This window comes from Archocentrus centrarchus, chromosome 7 (genome assembly GCF_007364275.1).
Source record: "Archocentrus centrarchus isolate MPI-CPG fArcCen1 chromosome 7, fArcCen1, whole genome shotgun sequence".
NCBI lineage: Eukaryota > Metazoa > Chordata > Actinopteri > Cichliformes > Cichlidae > Archocentrus > Archocentrus centrarchus.
Genome location: NC_044352.1, coordinates 8,009,319 through 8,027,425, shown reverse-complemented (window position 1 = coordinate 8,027,425; position 18,107 = coordinate 8,009,319). Strand labels below are relative to the sequence as shown.

Here is an 18,107-nt window from a genome sequence, read left to right as displayed (position 1 = left end):
AGGTGAATTGCCAGCTGAAATGTCACCTGAAATGGCAGCTGGTGAGTGTTCAGTGAAGCACTGATGCAAAGAATAAGAAGCATTAAGGATGAGAGCTCTAAAAATGTCACAGAGAGGTTATAACAGAAAAAATGTACATGAAAAACTGGCCTAGTGTTAATTTATTGTAAACATTGCTGGAAAAAATACAAGCGTATTGAGCACTGTTGTGAAAAATTACATCTGATGACTTGAGATTTCTTTTCTGTTCTTACCAATGAGATAAGCAAGTCAAATATGAATAAAGTACACTTTGACCCACATCCCTCCAAATTAAAGCTGAAAATGTTAGAAAAATCAAAAATGAATCAGAAGCTATATTCTGATTACTGATTAAACTCTTGAGCCCCTTTTTTTTTACACACAGTATCATTTGAAGACATATTTTTGGGAAATTGTGAATGAAGTAAGTCCCTTAAGTTTAATGGTGTTTTATAGACTGAATTTTTATTTGTTTGAGAAGTCATTTGGCAGATTCATTAATAACTGAAACAAAAATTCTCAGTTCTAGTTGAAATCACTTTCAGAGTTTGAGTTTCCCAAATATTCTTCTGCATTTTTACTTTTTAAAATAAAAGTATTTTTCACAACATAAAAACTCATGAATGTAAAAGGCCCAGACAAATAAAACTACCCAATATTAGCACTCACCTGATAAGAAAATTTGTTTTTTTTTTAATCCAAAAATTTGGGCAATCAGCAGCAGAAAAAAGTGAGCATAACTTATAACAAATAATAACAGGGTGTAGTGGACAACACGTTTGCCTTACATGTGAAAGAGCCCCAGTTCAAGATCAGGAGAAGATTGTGTCTTCTCCTGACCCAGCCTTACTGGGTCACAAGCTGGAGTATTCCCAGTGCTGGTCCCAAGCCCAGATAAATAGGAGGGTTGCATCTGAAAGGGCATCCAGCATAAAATCTCTGACAAATCAAACATATAGCAGGTCTCACTACCACCTTGTAAACCTCCCCTTTCACTCTTGCTGCTACTCTGTCACAAATCACCCTTGACACTGATCACCACCCACCCTGCCTGCACTTTTTCGCCTCACTGTTGTTTTGGGGTGGTTGACCCAATAAAACCACAAATGATTAATTAAATGGTAGTTGATTCATTTCCAGGCTACCTGTTGCCATATTTTCTTGGTCACTAATATAATAAAAGCTCACTCCTTCACACAATGACATAATTTTTCCTTATACTGACTGGCAACAAAAAAGAAAAAAAAAATTAACCTTACCAGATATATAAATATATTTAAATTTGTCTTCAACTTGAAGGGAAATATAGAGTATCACAATAAGATTTGGAAAAGGTGCTTCAACACTATACTCTGGTACTTTCCACCTGCGGTTTCTGCAGCTTTGCTTGGTAAGGGGGGTTTATTTTGAAAGTGCTAACCGGAAGTCCTGCCCCTTACCATGACGCTAATGAGAAAAAAAAAAAATAGAAAGTCAGTGTATGAAATTAGCCGCACGTTTTAAAGTTAGGGACAATAAACTTTCCCATCTAACCCAGTGGTTATTTAGCCGACACAGCCGTTTGGGTCACCTTGGTGTCATTTACCTATGTATAAAAAAACGGGCTGCCCCGATGAAAAAACATGCCTGAAATAAAAGTAACGCCGCTCGGTGAGTCCAGAAGCTAGCTAGCTAGCACCTGCTAAGCCAGTTCCATCAACATTCAAATTGTATGTTAGCTGGAAAATTTTTAACACCGCTTTAAGCGTCTGCCTCGCTTTGACAAGTAACCATCGCCTGTTTTCTGTCTTTAAATGGTGCTAAACAGGCTTTAAGTCCCACCGCTGTGCACCTGTGTGTCTGCTGCAGTTGCTAAGTGAGTGCATTTCTGAGCTTTTTTCTTATGTGCTCCCTCTCCAAGGTGCTGGACAGGATGTGGGCAGGAGCTGCATCCTCGTCTCCATCGGAGGCAAAAACATAATGCTCGACTGTGGGATGCACATGGGATACAACGATGATGTGAGTGAAATAGTGCCTTTATCGTTGAAAACATTACAACCATGCAATATAAACAGTATGTCACGTTCCCTTATTCGTTTCCGTTGTGTTATTTATAAACAACCTGCGCGTGGCTCAATGTAAAAATAACTGTTAAGAAGAATCCCAAAACAAAAAACCACAGTATAAATCCTACATGAGATATGCAAAAACAACGAATCTAAAGTGTAACAATACAAACATGCTCTCAGAAGTATTTCAAACATGACACTAAAAGTTAACACAACTTAGGCTGCCATACACTGGGAAGGTTTACAAGATGGTATTGAGATACCACTTAAATATGAATCTGCAGCCAGGAAGGTGTTAGTTTAGCATAATGATTAGAAACAGGGGACCAGCTAGGTTGTCTCTATCTACCTTAATGTCTTAAAGTTTGGACTCATCATTACAGCCATGCAATGTCTCTACCTATAACTTCTAAAGGCTCAAAATGGGCCTCTGTGGCCATAAACATAACCACGACTCATCTGCATACATGTAAGGCATTGACTCTGTGTTACCTTACCTAAAAAAGACCTGTGTATTTGTTCTTTCTGGCCTACTGATAAATATATATACAGGGGAAAACAACATCTGAGGGTTGCTAAAGCCTCTTTCAGACATGCACATGATTTCATCATACTGATGGAGGAGATTGTTGCATAGTGGGTGTAGTGGGTGATGCTGTTGTCTCCCTTTTGGTTGAGTTGCTTAACTCACAAAGTTTTCAGCAGTAACATGAAAAGAAAATTCTTCTGGATCACTGTATGTCTGGATTGCGTTGTGTCCTCCAGTAAGATCCACTCCTTTCTTGTCATAAACAAACAACTGAGTTCTGGGAGCTCAAAACAAATGGGATAGCTTGTTGAGGCAGAGTGTTTATCAACTATAGATGTAGCCAAGGTGATGTCAACCATTGATTTTGGGCTTAACAGTCTGAAGTCTCAAGATTAGTCTGTAAAAATCCAACATGGTAGTGAGACCTGCTGTGATGTCTGGTTTGGAGATGGTGGCACTGACAAAAAGACGAGAGGTGGAGTTGAAGATGCCAAGATTTTCATTGGGGTTAGAAATGAGTACATCAGAGGAGCAGCTCAGGTTGAGCAGTTTAGAGGCAAAGTTAAAGAGGCAAGACTGAGATGATTTGGACATGATGAAGATGGAGATGCAGCTGCCAGGCAGGAGGAAAAGAGAAAGACCACAGAGGAGATTTGTGGATGTAGTGAAGGAGGAGATGTGGAGGGTTGGTGCGACATTGGAGGGGATAGAAATATTCTCGGTATATTGGAGGCAGATGATCCTTCAAGAAGGTCCTGGAATTATTCCTCAAAAATTTGGGTTTATGACGTTGACGTTATAGCTTGATGGCTTTTATCTGTTTTTTGGGAGTTTTTTGTAGTTTTCCTTTTAGCACACTGGGGGCTGAAGTGCCCTTTTCAGCCCATCTATTTTGCCCATGTGTGGTCTATGGGCACTTGTAAATGTTTTGGGGCTTTTGGGATAGCCAGCAGATATCTATATAAGCAGTGTCGGTGTTGATAAAAAAAAAAAGTAATGCATTACACATTATTTTTTGTAGTGCAGTACATCACAAAATCATTTGCCAAAGAAGGAGAAAGTAATTTCTTAAACTACTTTTTAAATTACTCACATTACTCGGTAACATGACCTGAAATGTATTGTCACGTCGTTGTCGGTTAATATAAACCTGAGGCTACAGTCCCACACGCCAGCACAGATCCCTATTCTAATGAGGACACACACACAAGCTTTCTTTTTAGTGTTTAAAACCAACAACACAAAGTAAAATTGAAAACCAGTCCGAAGAGGCTTGAAAGTGATCACCACAGTGATTCTACTTTAGAAATATGTACAGATAGAAATGCCACAAGCCTGACTGCTCATCACTGTTACCTGTTGAGGTTCAGGCTCTGGCTGCTGGGTTGGGGTCTGCATACACTCAGCTTGAACATCACTCTGGGTTCTTCACTGCGTTAGCATGTTGTCTGTGCAGGTGTTTGTGAAGAGCCGAAGTTGCGTTAGCAATATAATACAGTTGTTTCTGTCCTGGATGTAGTTTGCATTTTAACATAGTGCTCTTGTCCTTGTGTGCAATAAAAATAAAAGCAGTGTCCATAGCTCCACTCCTCAAACGTTGTAGACAGCACCACCATTTTCCTCCTCCCTGCACACAAACTGAAATCAGCTGATTGCAGCACAAGTGTGCACATTTGATGTGTTTTTTTTTCTTTTCATTCTATCTGCCTGAAAAACTTTGCAACACGAGTAATGACATAATTGTCACCACAGTCTGGTTACTGAATTTAGTACAATAACTTGTTATATAACTATGTTACTGAAAAACGTGATACGACTAATGTAATGCATTACATTATAGTTCATTACACCCAGCATATAAGAGATATGAGTTGTTGTGTTCACTCTGACTTTGAATGCATCTTAAAAACAGCTGTATTAAAGTAGTCCTTCTAGAAAAGAGGCTTTCTTTTTTGAATGCACTAGTTTGTGCCTTTGAAAGAGGATTTTCTATATTCAGTCTCAGCTGAATGACAGATTGTTTTGTTATTGCAGAGACGTTTCCCAGACTTTTCTTATGTAACTCAGAACGGGCGTCTGACAGACTTCTTGGACTGTGTGATCATCAGGTTTGTCGTCTCTCTCTTCTGCATATTACACCTTTTTATCTCAACAGCATCTATAACATAACTACACCTGTTCTTCTTTCAGCCATTTCCACTTGGACCATTGCGGTGCCCTGCCCTACATGAGTGAGATGGTGGGGTATGACGGACCCATCTACATGACCCATCCCACCAAAGCCATTTGCCCCATTTTACTGGAAGATTTCCGGAAGATCACTGTTGACAAAAAGGGTGAAACCAACTTCTTCACTTCACAGATGATCAAGGACTGCATGAAGAAAGTGATTCCTTTGAACCTACATCAGACTGTCCAGGTGCAGTGCTGACATCGTTTTTGACCACGTGCCCACGCACACGTGTCTAATGGTTGCTTCTGCACCAGCTGCTTCTTCTCTTTTGATGGCAGTTCAAGCTGTTTGTGTTGTGCTGCTGGCAGGTGGATGATGAGTTGGAGATCAAGGCGTACTATGCAGGCCATGTCCTGGGAGCTGCTATGGTGCACATCAAAGTGGGATCAGAGTCTGTGGTCTACACCGTGAGTGTAAACAAGCCTGTGCTGTGTCACAGTTGGTGAATTTAGCAACTTCAGTCTAAGAATAATGTCCTTTCATTTTAGGGTGACTATAACATGACACCGGACAGGCATTTAGGGTAAGTGGATTTTACTGTGTTTAATGATAATCAGCAGGATTTTATGCTAATAGAATCAGCGTAAATTTTGGACAAACTTACTCATTCAAGGTTTTTCCTCCCACAGTTAGTTGGGTTAGGTTAATTGGTGATTCTAAATTGCCCGTAGGTGTGGCTGTGAGTGTGAATGGTTGTCTGTCTCTCTGTGTTAGCCCTGTGACAGACTGGCGACCTGCCCAGGATGTACCTTACCTGTTGTCGTATGGCAGCTTGGATAGGCTCCATTTCCCCCGTGACCCTGGAAAGGATAGGAGGAAGAAAGTGGATGGATGGATGTTTAGATCATACATTCACAAACTTAGGACTGCTGGTGCTCATTTTGAATTTAATAATAAATATATTTTCTGAAAATCTAACAAAGCAACTGTGATCCTCACACAAGCCAAAGTTGAAATATTTCTGTCCTGTTTTCATTGATTCATTTTGTTCTACTGACAATTTGCTTGTTGAGGTTGACCCTCCATTAACGGCTTTTACCATCATTAAACTACTTTCCCAAAATGGACAAGAAATAAAAGAACTTCTGGATCAAAAAAAAAATGGGTCAGAAGATGAAGAATAACCTGTAATTTATAAATTTCATGCCTTTATTTCATTAGTTCTGTTTCTTTTTTCAATTTTAATCTTCTTCTTTAGACTGCACCCTTTAGGGGTCACCACAGCAGCTGGTCTCCCTCCATCTTACCCCATCACTTGCTGTTCTGCACGTCCTCTTTCACCACATAAACCCTCTTTGTGGTTTTCCTCTTTCCTGGGAGCTCAGTCTTCAACATCCTTTTCCCAATTTATCCACTATCCCTCCTCAGGTACATGGCCTTGCCTCCCTTTCAAACTGTCCAACCTGAGCTGCCCCTGATGGCGATTTTAAATTACAAAATTAAAAATAATTGATTCACTTCTTGTGGTCCACCTACAGGGTGCCACACATTGTAGATTTTTACTGGTAGACATCAAAACTATTAAAGAACATATGAAAGTGTCAGGGCTGTACCCAAATATTCAGATATGTGGGGAGGTTTTCAGGAATAAATTTCAGGATTTCGATATTTACACAGAAGCCACTCTATTTGCTCTATTCAGTGTTTTTTAAAAAAAAATAAAACTGGGATCTAAAGGGTAAGAGGATGTTTGTGCCACAGCGATGTCTCCCCTTTGTTTTAAGCTGCCAGGAGATTTTAGAGCATTTCATTTTCCCACCTGCTGACAAGCTTCATGGAGATCCTCATTTCCTTTTACAGCAGGACTTAGCGCCTGCCCACAGTGCCAAAACTACTACTAAATGGTTTGCTGACCATGATATTACTGTGGTTGATTGGCCAGCCAACTCACCTGACCTGAACTCATTGGGGGGGGTTCTGAGGAAGCTGAGAAGCCCCAAAATACAGATGACCTAAAGGCTCAGCAGTCCCGCAAGCCGATCACCTCCATGTCATGTCACATTGATAATAATTCATGGAAAACAAGCCCCGGTTAAGTGTTGAGTGAGCAAAGAGCCCAGTTTGACCTCTGCAGGTATCAAAATAAATAATCAAATAAGTAAAGTGAACAGAAAGTCCTTCAGTACTTTAAGACATGAAGGTTATCAGGCCAGAAAACAACTTTTAAAGTTTCCTTCAAAAACATCAAATGCTGAGATGAAACAGTTTCTCATGAGGACCACCTGAGGAGACACAGAGTCACCTCGGCTGCTGAAAATGTTCATTAGAGGCTCAGAAATCACCAATTAACAGCAACTCAGATCAGAGGGCACATCAGTGCTTCGCAGAGTTCAATCAGTGGCAGATCTCAACATAAGCTGCAGGGAGGAGGTTGTGTAAATAACTACTGAGGGAGACTAATTAGAAGAAATTAACTGCCTGGATTAAGAAACACAAGAAATGGGCATTAGATAAGTCTGAATCTGGACTTTGGTCTGATGAGTCCAAACGTGAGTTTTTAGTTGCAGCCAGGTGAGGGAGGAGCTTCATTGATGACACTGTTGGTGATGTATTTAAGAATGGCGTGGCTACCACAGTGTGGTCAAGCAGCAACCTGTGGAGCTGAAAAAATGACGCCAATGCAGATGTGGCAAAAAAAAAGTTAGACCCCATGTTAAAATTCCCATCTTTACAGCAGAAGTAAACGTGTTTTTAGGCTGGTATAATTTTGATTTGATTTTGGCCTCTAAGGATAGTTTCTAACTCCAAATGGATGCTGGAGTTAGGCCTCAGCTCTGCTAATTTGAGGCACTGTCTGGACCTCTCAACAGTGTTTGTTCTGCTTTTTGAATTATTATTTGACAAATATTGTGGCTTGCTGTGTAGGAAAGGCTGTCCAAGATGTTTGTGCTTTAATATTGGTTAGTAAAAATTTATTATTTTATTAGTCTGTTACTATTTAGTGTGATTTAGCACTAAATAGCAGATATCTGTGTGTGTTGTACTCGCAGTTTATAGATTGATCTTTTCATCCAGATTTGCCAGCCTTAACACTCACCCTTCTCATCTAAATATGCTGACATCTGGCTCCCAAAAGCCAACATGTTTGGGTTGTTTTTAACAGGAAGTCTGAGATTTTGCTTGATTTTGGAATCGGCCTCAGGTGGCCACTTGAAGAACTGCAGTTTTTGTCACTTCCATGTTGGCTGCATTTGTCACCCCCAGAGGATGACAAATGCACCAGTTTATGGGAAAATTACCCACCTGCTCACTTGATCTATGACCTTAGTAAACACTCTCCTCATGTTATCATGTGGTGCCAAATACTAGCTTAGAGTCTTACTGAGTACAGCATCTTAATTTTGTAAAGTGTAAGTCCCACTAGAGTCAAAAAGGAAGATAAAGCAGGGTATGCTTTAGGGTTGAGTTGCATAGATCCTAGAAGTAGCTCCAAATTTCCCACTGTCTTCAAGGATGTTTAGATGGGCAAATCAGTACCACTTATATATGAATCCGAATCCAGGAAGGTGTTAGTTTAGCATAAAGATCAGAAACACTGGACCAGCTAGTTTGTCTCTGTCTACCAGAACTACTAAAGGATCCAAATGGCCTTCTGTGACTGAAAACATAACCACGACTTGTCTGTATACATGTAAGGCAATCAATTCATGTCTGTGTTGTACAGTGTTCTTAGTTTTCCAGAGCCACAACTTTCTTTCCATGAACAAACAACTGAGTTCTGGGAGCTGTTGTGGGATGGCTTGTTGAGGCAGCGTTTATATAAAATACAGATGTAGCCAAAGTCTGAAGTCTCAAGATTAGTCTCCAAAAATCCAACACGGTGGCAGTCAAAACACTAAAGTTAAAGCTTCAAAATGCAAAGTCCCAAACCAGTGGGTGATGTTGGTGTTAGCTACGTCCATCTTGCAATGAGAGGAGTTGTGCCCTGGTGGCCGTTAGAAAGAACGCATTTTTAAGGCATTGACTTTATTTTTCATACACATGCTTTGCTCACACCTTTATCTCCACTGTATATAATTCCATATTTGTTTATTTGTTTTGATGTCTTCAGTCTTATTCCATAACCCTCCCAAATTGTACAGGTTTTGTACATCTCATCCTGGTGTTGTATTTTCGCAGTGCTGCGTGGATTGATAAGTGTCGCCCAGACATCCTCATCTCTGAGTCTACGTACGCCACCACCATCCGTGACTCAAAGAGATGCAGAGAGCGGGACTTTCTGAAGAAAGTTCATGAAACCATAGAAAGAGGAGGAAAGGTAAAGGTTAAAGTTAACAAAATATTGCATTTTGTGGTCATAGTTGGGGTTTTCTTCCTCTTAGTATTATATATTTTCTAAGTTCTTTGTTTTCTTCTAAATCTTCCAGGTTCTCATTCCAGTTTTTGCCCTTGGTCGAGCACAAGAACTTTGCATCCTGCTGGAAACATTTTGGTAGAATTCAGTTTTAAAGAACTCCTCAGAAATATTAACAAATGGGGCTTTTATATATCTCTGCTTTCCACATGGTTTCTTTTAAAAAGCGAGGAAGTCTCTGTCAAAGCGGGTAAAGACAGTGATGTGTGGGGATAATCATAGTCTGTTCCCTGGCTGAGTGATATCAGATAAAGGCCATTTTTCTAGCGCATAATTGTTGACATTCCTATTAAATAAAAAGTCCTTTCAGTGTGGAGTAATTGCACATGATTACAACACAAAAAGGTCTGATATTTGTCTGGACAGTTCCCTAAAATAGCTGTATTCAAGGTATTAAGCTTGATAGAATAATGGTGGCATATTAACTTTTTCACTGGCTCTTTGGACGGATGCTCTAATTATCTCCTCTCACCACACAGGGAGAGAATGAACTTGAAGGCCCCAATCTACTTCTCCACTGGGCTGACAGAGAAAGCTAATCATTACTACAAGCTTTTCATAACATGGACCAACCAGAAGATTCGAAAAACCTTTGTACAGAGAAACATGTTTGAGTTCAAGCACATCAAGGCTTTTGATCGCTCCTACGCTGATAATCCTGGTCCTATGGTGAGTCCATTTTTCCTCAAACGTGTGAGAAATTTCTGACCGAGTAAGTCAAAATGCAGTAAAGTAAAAACGTGTGGATACTTTCAGGTGGTGTTTGCAACACCAGGTATGCTGCATGCAGGTCAGTCTCTGCAGATATTCAAGAAATGGGCTGGCAATGAGAAAAACATGGTGAGTCTGATTAGAAAATGGACATCACTTTTTGAAAATTGCTACACTTGAAATCTAAAAAAGGTCTTTTTCTCTTTTCTTCTTTTTTTTTAAGGTTATCATGCCTGGGTATTGCGTACAGGGAACAATCGGTCACAAGATCCTAAATGGGCAGAGAAAACTGGAGATGGAAGGAAGAGCAACAGTAAGATTTATTTTATTTATTTTCTTTAAGCAAAGATATTTATTTCTTTTAGGTGAGAAGATAAAGTCGCCTCATTTATTCATATTCTCCTCACTCAGTCGTGCCGTTCCCTCTCAGTTTTCTTTGAACTCGGCTGAAGCAAAGACCCAAAAAGAAGTAGCTCCAAATTTACTACATTTACTACAGTATTCAGCAGGGTTTAGATGAGCAAATCGATACCACTTAAATGTGAAGGTGTAAAGGTCTACCAGAACTTCTAAAGGCTCAAAATGGGCCTCTGTGGCCATAAACATAACCACGACTCATCTGCGTACATGTAAGGCAATAAGTCTATGTTACCTTAGCTAAAAAAAAAAAAAAAGGCCTGTGCATGTATCTGTTCTTTCTGGCCTATTGATAAATATATATACAGGGAACTCCAGAACCTTTAATGTTTGAGGGCAGCTTGCAGGCAGCAGTATGTAGTAGTGCAAAAAAAAAAAAAAGGTCATTTTCCATCATTCTTGTCCAATGAGCTGCTATCATCGATGACAGACTACCTGATTCAAAGTGTGATGCTGTTTCCACAAGGTGCCTGCAGCAGCAGCAGCAGCATTATATTCCAGGAGTAGTGGTGCAGCAATATATACAGTGATGCGCCATAAGTCAAATGTAAGCATAACAGTAGCCTGGGTAGTATTTTCAATGGAAAACTATAAAAAAGCTGCACTACACTTAAGTTTAACAATAACTAAACTAAGTCATAACTCCTCAGGAGCCTGCACAGTATTGTCACTTACAGTAATAAAACTGAAATTGAAATGTATTTTCTACCTGGGATGTTGTAACTTGGCTCAGGCTTTTTATGACGACAGCATACCCATGCTGTTTAAAGCCCTGTGTTTTTGTTGGAGGTTGTTCTAGTAGCTCCCATTTTATTAAACAGTCATTGAAAGCTGACACAGACCTCATGCCGTCAGACGTCTCTGGGTTTTTCTCATTGTTGTGCGCCCTAGGGAATGTAAACACATGGCGATATGACACTTTTATATCCCATAAAAATTTATACTGGTAATATTGCAGATAATATGATTTGGCACACTCCTATTGTGTACATAGTATATATACTGAGCTCTGAGGTGTAGAGCAGATAAACAATAAGGTAACCTTTATCTGACTAACAGAACACTGTCACATAGTCATGAATTTACTTCAGAATTTTGCCAGTAAAGTTACGATTAATTTTAAATATCAATTTGAAACCGGCCCCAGTATTTATACTAAGCTAAACTGCACCACCAGCAGGCAGTGGTTTCTCCTTTAACAGCCTGTCATGCTGCTGATCAGTGTAGCCAACTCCATGCAAGAAAGTGAATAAGCAAATTTCCTAAAATGACAAAAGTCCTTTTAAAAATAACGGAGAAGCATCCGAGTCATTGCCTCTGAATCTCTCTGTGATTCTTACAGTTGGATGTGAAGCTGCAGGTCGAGTACATGTCCTTCAGTGCACATGCAGACGCCAAAGGCATCATGCAGCTCATTCGCATGGCAGAGCCTCGCAACATGCTGCTGGTGCATGGAGAGGCAGTGAAAATGGAGTTTCTGAAGGGGAAGATTGAGCAGGAGTTCAGTGAGTACAGACCACACACTCATCAGTAAAGCTTGAAATGATTCAACACCGCTAATGCTTCTGTTTTTTTTTTGGTGGTTGTTGTTGTTGTTTTTAATGGCAGGCATCGACTGTTACATGCCCGCTAATGGAGAGACGACGACTGTGACCACAAACCCCAGTGTGCCTGTTGATATCTCACTCAACCTACTAAAGAGAGAGATGGCTCTTGGAGGTATCTTGTTTTCTGTGGTAAATATGGGTTAGGTGCAGTGTGCCTACATAGTTTCACTTTGGATTTCTCTTCATTTGTCCTGACTTTGGTTAGCAGATTGCATTTGTTGCGTGCTCGTGCCACCTCCATTCAGAATTGTGACCCACATTAGGTGTGGTAATGAAAAATGTCATTTATGTGACATTAAGAGATGAGAGAAAATGAGTTCCCGTGTAAGTCGGGACAGTACAGCAGCGGTTTAATTACTGTAACACTTTTCGCACTTTCCAAGAACCGCTGAATTTAGTCCCAGTTATTCCTGGTACTTTTAGACTTCTGTTTAACTTTTCTGTTATAAAGTTGATAGGCGGGAATCTTTAGCTCCTGATCAGAGGTATAAAGTGATAATGAGGTAAAAGATTTAGGAGCCATAAATAGTCATTACTTAAATCATTACACCTTAAAAACAAACAAAAAAATATGATTACTTCTCTTAGAATAAAATATATACATGCACAAAGTGAGTTCAGCATAACCAGGCTTTCTTTGTGTGAGCTGACTTGACAAAATCTAAAACCCCAGTCAGAGAAAAGGGGTCTCGCAGCAATGTTAAGCCAGGCTTTCTGCTTCAGGATCTCTGCAGAAAAGACAATAAAAAAAACCTGAAAAGGGGGCATTTAATGTACCATTTTTCTCTGCTTCTACACAAAACTGACCGATTTAAGCGCAGCTTGCATTATCACAGGATTGGGTGATAGATTGTAAAAAACAAAAAAAAAAAACAGAAATGGAAAAAGGTTAATGTATGTTTGCTCACTTTTCTTGGACTTTACCCCAGACAGCCTTTGCACCAGGACCTGTATTGCCTAGTTTTGATCATAAACAGGAGTTTATAAAATTACTTACTTTTTTATTGTGCTGCAGGACCCCTGCCTGATCCTAAAAAACCTCGCACCATGCATGGAACGCTGATCATGAAGGAAAATGTAAGTTTCACAGTTTATACGTTTTCAGTTCATTAGGAGCACCTAAAGAAGCAGTTTTTATTAAGTTGACTCAGTTTTCTGTTTAATTATTTTGCTTTTTTCTTGTTTATGTCAGTGAGATTCAACTAAATATAAACTGACTTTCCAAACTGAACTTTTGCTTTGATTTATTGCAAGATTGTTGCATCAGTTTGCACAGCTTAGCTTTAGGTAGGTGTGCCTAGTAAACTGCTGTACCTCTTTAACTTGTGACCTGCAGTTGCTCACTTATTATTTATCGTGTAATGATAATTACCCCCCTGGTGTCTTTCACTACACGCAGAGTCTGAAGCTAGTATCATCGGAGCAGGCCCTGAAGGAGCTGGGCCTCAACGAGCATCAGTTACGGTTCACCTGCCGCGTGCAGCTCCAGGATCCTCACAGCGATGCGGACACGCTCCACAGAATCTACACTCACCTCAAGAGGTGAGAGGAAGGTCACCAAGATGCTACCAACTAATGATTAATCTGAATTTGTCTACCTTATTATCTGCTTGTTATAAAGCATGCTTGTTTTCACTTTCTCTCAGTATAATTATCAAAATATATCCTTTTTTTTTTGTTGTTTCAGTGTGTTAAAAGGTTACACCATCCAGCATCTCCCTGATGGTACAGTCATAGTGGAGTCTATCGTCATCAAGGTCTCCTCCTCCGCAGAAGACTCCAACACCAAAGTCCTGCTGCTTTCCTGGAGTTATCAGGTGAAAACTTTGGCATTATATTTGCAGCACGGTCTTTTTATTTTTTCTTATCTAAGTGATCTTTTAAATGCTTTGAACAGCAACAAGGTCTTAGGGGGTGTCCACACAGGAAGGGACCAGGAGCAAAGCCAGTCAATGTCAATGAAATACAGCAACATGTAGCAACAATGGGTAAAATAAGCAAACAGGGAGGGTGTTGAGTTAAACTTTTCTCACCCTTGAGGCAAGCAGTACCAGTGGTGGCAAAGGAAAACTGATTGGCATACAGTGAAGTGGAAACCTGCCTGTGCAGTTGAAGCCTGGAATTTCCATTAGCACCCAGTCATCTAGTTATCGAATTGCTGTGATCACACATGAGGACATTTTCTAATCAAATTCAGTGAAAAAAAACAACAAGACGCTGGAAAACTTATGTTGTGTGCTAAAAATGTAACACAGGATATAATGAAAGATGAATGTCCAGGAAATATTATGCACATGTTTTTGCTCTTCAATATGGAGAGGAGGTGCTTAACAGTGTCTGTAGCTCAGGAGGTAGTCCTAACCAACCTTCCAATTAGTCCTAATCGGAGAGGTGGTGGTACTGGCTGCTCAAGTCTGCATGCCAAAGTATCCTTGGGCAAAATACTGAAACCCAGTGTGTGTGAATGCTGCATAGGAAGCACTCAGGCGCAGAAAAAATGCTTGCATGAATGGGTGAACGAGTCATGTTGTATAAAGCGCTCTTAGTGCTCAAGTAGAGTAGAAAGGGCTATATAGAATTTAAACTAAACTTTTAATAAATTTGATCCACATGCTCCATTTGGTTTAGTTTGTATTGTCATTCATTTTCCTTTAAGGAGAAAGTGGTCTGGGTCTTTATGGTTTAATGTTGTAAATATAAATGTGGTGTTAATGGTGGCTGAAATCATCTGAGCGTCTCAGCTTCTCACTGACCCACATTTTAAGGAAATGAAAGAAGTTCAGTGTGATTTAAAAAAAAAAAAACCCCACCCTGAACAGCCTCCTGCTCTGTGGATTAGACACATTTGTAAAGTTTTGGTAATAAAGGCCTGGATTACCTGGTTTTACCTGTAAATGATACATTTCAGGTTACATTATATTCTGTGACAGCAAGGTTTCCTGTCACCTCTGGTGGTGCGTCGGGTTTTGGAGGAGTAACTTTGCTGAAATGACAAAAACTTGGTGCATGTTCTTCTTCTTCTTCTTCTGCAGTGGTTTAACAGAACATGGCTGCAGAATAACTCTTTAAAGTAAATGGAAACTCACATTTTATTTTCTTCGGCTGAAAATTCACGACATGAAAGAAAAACATTTGCTTTAAATAAAATAAAATGCAAATAAAATAATGACTGGTAGAAAATGAAGAGGAGAAGAAAAAGAAATATGCTTACAAGTTATTTCTAATTTAAGATGACTTCTGGTCCTAAGAGCGGGATCATAAATGTCACTCTTGGAGTTTTTTTTGCTTGAGACCAGTCTGTCAGACTTTAACCTTTCCAAGGTTTAAAGACTCGGTAGCTTTGGAGATGGTTTATATCAACCTTTCCTCTTCCTGTTAAACAGATCTGGTGACTCACTCTGCACTCAGGAAGCTTATATAACTTTATTTCAGCAAATGTAATAAAGTAGAGCAAAAAGTGTGTGTTAGGATTTCATCTGATAAAATTTAAAACAAGAAGAAGTACTAGCATCATGTGCACTTACAAGAGATACCACCTGTAGATAATATAATACACACAAATAATATGCACACCTGAAGGATCTGATCTAAAGACTGGCGGGGCTACACTGTGAATGTTGATAAATATGATTTAAAGGCGTATGAGGGAATTAAAGCTGGGCCACACTTATGCATGCAGCAGAAATAATCAAAATGTTACAGTGCAGTCCGACAGCTCATATCAAGAACGAGACCAACTGTATTCACCAGATGTGATTTATTTTGACACGTGAAACCTTTTCAGAGAAGGAGTAACCCATCGTGACCACAATGAGTGCAAGAACATCGATGAAGGTTAATGTAAATAACAGGGTTTACTGTCCTAGATCCTTATCAGTGATGGACTCAAGTAAAATTTTGACCGCAACGCTCAGGAGATGGCAGTTATTCAAGTGTGCCTGCACAGGGCTGAAGGTGAGCGGTTCAGCCATGAGGGGTGAAAGCAGTTGCGTAGGTGGACAGTATGAGAGTAGGGGCTTTGAAAGTAGAAGGTGGGGAAACCTGCCTGTTAAACTCAGTCACAATGGAAAGAAGTAGAGAGGTTTCTGTGGCTTTGTGTGCTCCATGCAAAGAGCAAAGGGTAAGAAAAGAAGAAAATATACTTGTGTGTACTTTATGCCTTACTGTCGTACCTTTAATATCTCGTAACCTCAAGATGGGACTTCAGAAAAATCTTATGATTATAGTTTTTGATGGCTTAAAATGTGGAATATGTCACATTACTGAGGTGTAATTGAGGACTTTGGAGAACTTGAACAATCACTTATAATTAGCTGGGATAGAAGGCTGACTTTACAAAACGCACAAACTCATTGTCATAGCAGGAAAGGTAGAGGTGTAATAAGACTTTTATTTAAGAACTGATATTATTTATGAATTACAATGAGATCACATGCAGGAAAAGAGAGTTAATGAGGGGAAAACACAAATTAAGCACTCATTCAAAAAGTTATTGGACTGACATAAGGTGATTTCCTTTTTCTTCTTTTTGTGCATTTTCTGTTAGGGCATAGAAACAAATCATGAAAAATTATTAACACACCCTGAACAAAATATCTCAAAGATTTTTTTTTTTTACAAGTGTCACAAATTATTAAATTCAGAAATATCGTTATAATTAGTAGATTTTTAAGCTTTATTTTGGGCATTTTAGCCTTTATTTTGACAGGACAGAGCAAAGCGCAGGCAGGAAAGTAGGGTGGGAGGGAGGGGAAATGACACACAAGACTTGGTCTGAGGTGGACTCAGATCCAGATGTGCAGTAACACTTCATTGTACGGGTTGCCAACTCAACCAAGTGAGCTATAGTGGTGCCCTGCAGTTACTTGGTTACAGATTCTCGATCAGTTGTTTGTAAAGTCCTCTAAATTGCATTTAATTTTATAAATAAACAAAGAGTATTTTTCAAACAACTGTTTTAATAATTAATGAAGTTTAATTTGGTTTGCATATTATATGAAAACACAGTAGTAGAGATGAATAAAGTAAAACAGTGCAGGGGAGGTTAGAAGCCAAAGAAAGCTTATGAGGGTAAAGATCTAAATAATAATAGTTGCCAGTTTATTATAATACAATCCAAAATGTCTTAAAAATCATTGATTAGAACCCTTTCAAAAGTTTTGTAAACTGTGATCATGTAGGTGCTGATTGCAGTTTATGTCATGTTAGAAAGTGTGTGTCCTAGAATGTAGTGAGGTGTGCTTTAAAGGTTGAAAAATGAAATAAAGAACTTTAAAGGATAGATATATAAAGCCATTAGCGTGTTACATGTATTAAATAGGATGTAAAATAATATAGTTTTTAAAATGTTTTTGTTTCAGCTTCTCAAATGTGATCATTTTTTCATTTCCTTTATGTCAGTGTAAACTCAACTTCTCTTTTTTTTAACTTTAGTCTAATTAGTATTGAATTCATCTAAAACTTAATAAGAACTTAATTGTTCATTAGCAAAGAATAATCACTAGCTGCAGACCAAATTAACTAATTTGTCAGTGGAGCTTAGCATGAGTTAGTCACAATAAGACAGATTGGAGTTAGAAACACTAAATTTATGTCCATTTTAATTCAGACTTAAGGAGGTGTCGCCCTTCCTCCAAAGAAAATCACCAGAATTGTATTTAAAATATTTTTGAGCTTTTACTTAAGGCAGAGGCAGACAGAGGTTTGTGCATTCTGTCTGCAGACCAATCATACTCATTAATCATACATATCCAGGCCCTCTATGTGCCTGCAAAAACTGATGAGATTAAAAGGTTGGAAAGCCCTGAGCTAAATCCTTAACCTGTATGTGTGCCAACCACAAATATGATGCTCACTTTCTTATTCCCTAAAATGTTTGTGTGTGTCTCTCTCTCTTTCTCTCCCTCCAGGATGAAGACCTGGGGAGCTTCCTCTCATCCCTACTGAAAAAGGGTCTTCCATCTGGAATCTGCTGAAGCAATTTTTGGCCTCTAAACTAAACATTTAGAAGGACATTCACACTAAAATAAGCCCATTTGTAGTTTAAATCTGCTTCCAAGTGCAGAGAAACTAAAATGTCCACATGTAAACTTCAGCAACAAGGCTGCGCCCTTTATTTACACGTATTACACACAGGCCTTTTCATATTATTGGCTTGTTTATAGTTAAAAAAAAAAAAAAAAAAAGG

At 39.2% G+C, this 18,107-nt stretch overlaps 1 protein-coding gene across 1 annotated transcript; it reads left to right on the top strand.

The window, feature by feature from the left end:
• The first annotated feature begins 1,466 nt into the window (after positions 1–1,466).
• Positions 1,467–18,105, top strand: ints11 (integrator complex subunit 11). The gene is made up of 17 exons (XM_030734185.1): positions 1,467–1,671; positions 1,922–2,019; positions 4,633–4,706; positions 4,789–5,017; positions 5,140–5,238; positions 5,320–5,354; positions 8,951–9,089; positions 9,199–9,263; positions 9,665–9,854; positions 9,942–10,025; positions 10,120–10,209; positions 11,656–11,818; positions 11,922–12,032; positions 12,936–12,997; positions 13,320–13,462; positions 13,608–13,737; positions 17,830–18,105. Exons 1-17 carry the CDS (start codon positions 1,644–1,646, stop codon positions 17,893–17,895), a joined length of 1,806 nt encoding a protein of 601 aa, XP_030590045.1. The 5' UTR covers positions 1,467–1,643; the 3' UTR covers positions 17,896–18,105.
• Positions 18,106–18,107: the final 2 nt, after the last annotated feature.